This window comes from Austrofundulus limnaeus, unplaced genomic scaffold, assembly GCF_001266775.1.
Source record: "Austrofundulus limnaeus strain Quisiro unplaced genomic scaffold, Austrofundulus_limnaeus-1.0 Scaffold7, whole genome shotgun sequence".
Taxonomy (NCBI): Eukaryota; Metazoa; Chordata; class Actinopteri; order Cyprinodontiformes; family Rivulidae; genus Austrofundulus; species Austrofundulus limnaeus.
In genome coordinates, this window is record NW_013952409.1 from 3,380,677 (window position 1) to 3,384,949 (window position 4,273).

Consider the following 4,273-nt stretch of genomic DNA (forward strand, 5'->3'; position numbering starts at 1 on the left):
GACCTATACTATTTTTTTTTCCCATTATGATGCAGGTTTCCAAAATAAAAGTCTAGGGGAAAATCAGCAAACATTCATTTTTTGAGGAGGTGAAACAGGTGGGAGTTAGTTTGGATTTTAAAACTGAGGAAAATCAAAGTGAAGCTTGTTTTTAAACGCGTGAAGCAGCAGCTCTGACCTTTGATGTGCTCCTTCACCACGCTCTCCAGCCGCTCCAGCCTCTCGATGATCTTCAGGGTTTCTCCTTTGCCGTCCTCCTCCAACTTTCTGTCCGCCTCCGCGCCGACGCCGCCGCCGCCGCTCTCCGCGACTTTGGGGCCGCTGTTGGCCACGTAGTTGGTGATCCAGCCGACGTACAGGAGGCACACGATGTTGGTCATGCCGCTGAGGATCACGCACGTCGACACCAAAGTTTTAGTTCTCCTTGTGCACAGCATCGCGACATGCCTCCAGGTGCTCCTCGTTCCCGACGCGCGCGCTCCCGGGCAGGTGGACGGAGGAGACGCACCAAAGAAATTAAAAACAGAAAAAAAGAAAAAAAATAAAAGAAGAAGCAGCCAAAGTAGAGGCAGAGAGGAGGTGATGCTGCGCGCTCCGCTCCAGGCTGAAGCCCTCTCTCTCCCCACCGGCCGGATTGAGAATAATCWGATTATTTGATGGGGAGAGATGAGCCCGAGGTGCGCCGCGTTCCGCCGCTGCAAAGATATGAAACGCAAAGCCAAGCAACCCCCCCGTTGCCTTCCTACGGTCCAATAGGAGGGCAGGGGGCGGGGTTTACTGGCCTCTGCCGGCCCCCGTAACAGCTGGAGAGCACCGGGGAGGAGGAGGCTGAAGCGCATCGATCCGAACAGGACTGGATCGATCACACGAGCTACAGTTTCTCTAAAGGAAGCGAGGGAGGTGGAGTGCGCGCGTGCGTAAAAATGAGCCGTTTGAACAGGTGTGTGGTTTGGTGGTGAGTTACAATGGTGCAGATTAAAAATTGTAGAAAAACACTCAAATASAAGCTTTTATTTACACATCCCAAAGTTTGTGCCAGGATTCCACTGCAGAGGCAGAGCCAGAGGGGGGCCAGGGGTGGCAAGAGTCACCCCTGGCACCTGATTGGCCACCCAAGGTGCCACCCCCCAAATAACTGACAGGTGAGCAGCTTGGATTTTGTATTTGTGTTTAGTTCTCTGAAATCTGTTCGATCTGAACGTTTATCTCCACCTGGCTCCAGTCTTCAGGACAGGACTATTCAACAACCGTATTTTTCGGACTATAAGCCGCGACTTTTTTCCYGAACTTTGAACCATGCGGCTTACAGACCGGTGCGGCTTATACGTGGATTTTTTTCTTCAGCCACCAGGGGGCTCTTATGCTCCATTTGCTTCAACCACTCGCTTCCAAAAAAAAAGGAAAAAAGAAGAAAAAAGCGATCACTTCCAGAGCCGACTGTTGTACCAGGAAGCAGCGATTTAAAGATAGTCAGTGGCTAAAAACTCATAAAACGGGATAAAACAGACATTTTTCACGGTGGAATCTGACTGATAAAAACTTTGGAGCTTAATCCAGGACCAGTTTGTGGATAAACGTCGAGTGAAGAGCCACAGACTTTTTTTTTCGGCATTGCACTCCCCGGGGAAGGAACCCCATGCAGTAATGTATGCTGGAGCGGGAGGGCTTTCCCAGCAGTTTCAGAGCCAACATTACCCCGGGAGGACAACAGACACCGCTGTGTGACGCAGCTTTTCTCAGCTTGTTTAACTCTGACACTGAAGAGGACTTCGATGGTTTCAGTGCGCTGGAGGACGATGAATGAGACGTTTTGTTGGACCAGAAACCGTTAAAGAAAACTACCAAAATAAGGTCAGTTAAATGAACCGTATTCCTCCGAACTTTAATTCCTAAAGGTTTGCTTTTTATGTTTTGATGTTGAATTCACTTTTTTGACGGCAAATTTGGGTGTACTGTTTTTTTATGTTGGGGGTGCGGCTTATAGTCCGAAAAATACAGTAAATCACTCCGGGGGCCGAGGTTACTTGAAGCCCACAGCTCAGGGGTCCTAACCATYACTGGACAGCCCCCATGGAGGTAATGGTAATGGTAGATGAAACACTGCAGCAAGCAGCAGAACAAGTATTATGTTGTACATTTTAAATTAATTTTGTTGCATTGAAACATACATTTTAAATTTAAAAATRACCTGAAATTAGGCTAGAAAATGACCTGAGACTTCTTCTGGAAGAAATCTCTTGACAAAATGTTTCATTAAAGAAGAACCCGTCCAGAGGACCTACTTTTTATTTCTTTTTGAAAATGCAAAAACTTTTTTTTTACAAAATTTTATTGGCGGGCCGGATGGAAGTCACCCACAGGCCACATCCGGCCTGTGGGCCATCAGTTCAATAACACTGCTTTAGGAGGGTTTACTGTCTTGGCCACAGAGCAGTGTTAACAGTAACCTAAGTTAAAGAGAAGTTGCTTAAAAAATATAGAAATAATATGTGATATCTCATCATCATGTGCTGCTTTTTTATGAAAACWTTTTAGCAACAAGACAACTCAGTGCTTTACACAAACAAAACATTTTGACAAAGTGCAAAAGAACAGTAAGAGAAAATAAAAATAAAATGACATCTGCTCATAGAATAAGCAGGATTCTGATTAAAAGATGGAATAAAAGCTAAAAACATGATGAAACCAGACAAGATTAAATCAAATAATATAAAACATTTCATCATAAATCCACTACTTTATTGTGATGCTACACAACGTATGAATGACAAACTGAACCAAAGTCATTTTTATATTAAACACTAGCTGTACCTTCATCCTTCTCTGATATGTTCTTGGACATGATTTGACTCTGGCCTCCTCACATTGATATTTATGTTATTAAAATATATAATAACAAAGATTTAGCAAAGCTTCCAAATTCTTCGCTTTGTACAGTTTGTCTATAAATGTCTGAATAATAAATTGTGGTAGCATTTAACATGTTTGTATCATTCTTAGCTTTGAGCACKCAAAATTTCAGCTCAATATTTCTTAAAACAGCTGAATTAAAGACAWTTGGAACTAGAGAAATTGCATTTCCTGTGAAAATGCTAATGTGAATGCTTCATTGAAAWTTTAAGCTATAAGCTGCTGAAATTGAGCTGAAAATATTTAATAGCAAAAGTGTTAAAGTGAGCTTGCTTTGAAAAACTGAAAGAAGCATAAATAAAAGGCTAATGTTACAGAAAAACAATAAAATGAGCAGAAATCCAATTGAAAACAAAAGAAAACAGCTAAAAGCTAAGCGCTAAAATAGCTCAATATAGCTGAAAACATCTGTAAGAAGCATAAGTAGCACAAATTAGAAAAAAAAACAAAATAAGTTGAAAAAAGCAGAAGAACAGCAAGAAGAAGCAGACCTAAAGCTAAAATAGCAAACAAAGCTAAAATTAACATGGGCTAAAAATAGCAGCCACAAGATGAAATTAGCACCAATGAAAGTGCTGTAAAAAAATTTAAAATAGCAGAAAAAAGCATAAAAATGCAAAGAATGACAATTTGTAGTAAATTAGCTAAAACAGCAGCTAAAAAGTAGCTGTAAATTCTGTAATTATTATAGGGAAGCATAAAGAGCACAAGTTTGATGAAACGTAGCAGAACAAAGTTGGAATTGCTACATAAAAATGTGTGTTTAGCTTCAAAAATCCAACTTTAGCTGATAACAGCTGAACATTAGCTTATCTTGCAGCAAATAGCTGAATATAGCCAAACACATCTGTAAGAAGCATAAATAGCACAAAAAGCAAAAAAAAAAGTAGGAAAAAACAGAATTTTAGCTGAAATAGCATTAGCAAAAAGTAGCAAAAATTAGCACAAGAAAGTGAAAAAGAGCATAACCAGAACAGAATGTGTAAGGTGCTGTAAATATTTAGAAACACTTTAAAGGAGTTTAAGGATGTTGAAAACAGCTCCATTCATTTTCAATGGCAAAGAAGTGGCTAAAAAMTTGAAATAGCTAAAAAAGTATAAATAGCTGAAATATCAAAAGTCACAACAGCCCTTATGTGAATGAGCTGAATGTTAGCTGAATGAACTGAATGTTATGAAGCTTTCACACAATTAGTGTCGGACAACTTGAATTTTCAAATCCAGGGTGCTTTTCTTTATCCGTGCCCTCCTTAAAACACCTTGCCCCCCCCCGTGCCCCCTAGGGGTGTAAGAAAATATCGATACACTGAAATATCGCGATATTTCATTTCCCGATACTGTATCGATATTCTAAAGCCCTGTA

At 40.8% G+C, this 4,273-nt stretch overlaps 1 protein-coding gene across 1 annotated transcript in view; it reads right to left on the reverse strand.

Moving 5' to 3' along the window:
* The window catches only part of LOC106535964 (polypeptide N-acetylgalactosaminyltransferase 18), a gene marked incomplete at its 5' end in the record, with an annotated part of 198,638 nt that extends 198,126 nt beyond the window's left edge, over positions 1-512 (reverse strand). The window contains 1 exon segment of the mRNA XM_014033117.1: positions 179-512. Coding sequence (XP_013888571.1) covers positions 179-437 — 259 coding nt within the window.
* Positions 513-4,273: the final 3,761 nt, after the last annotated feature.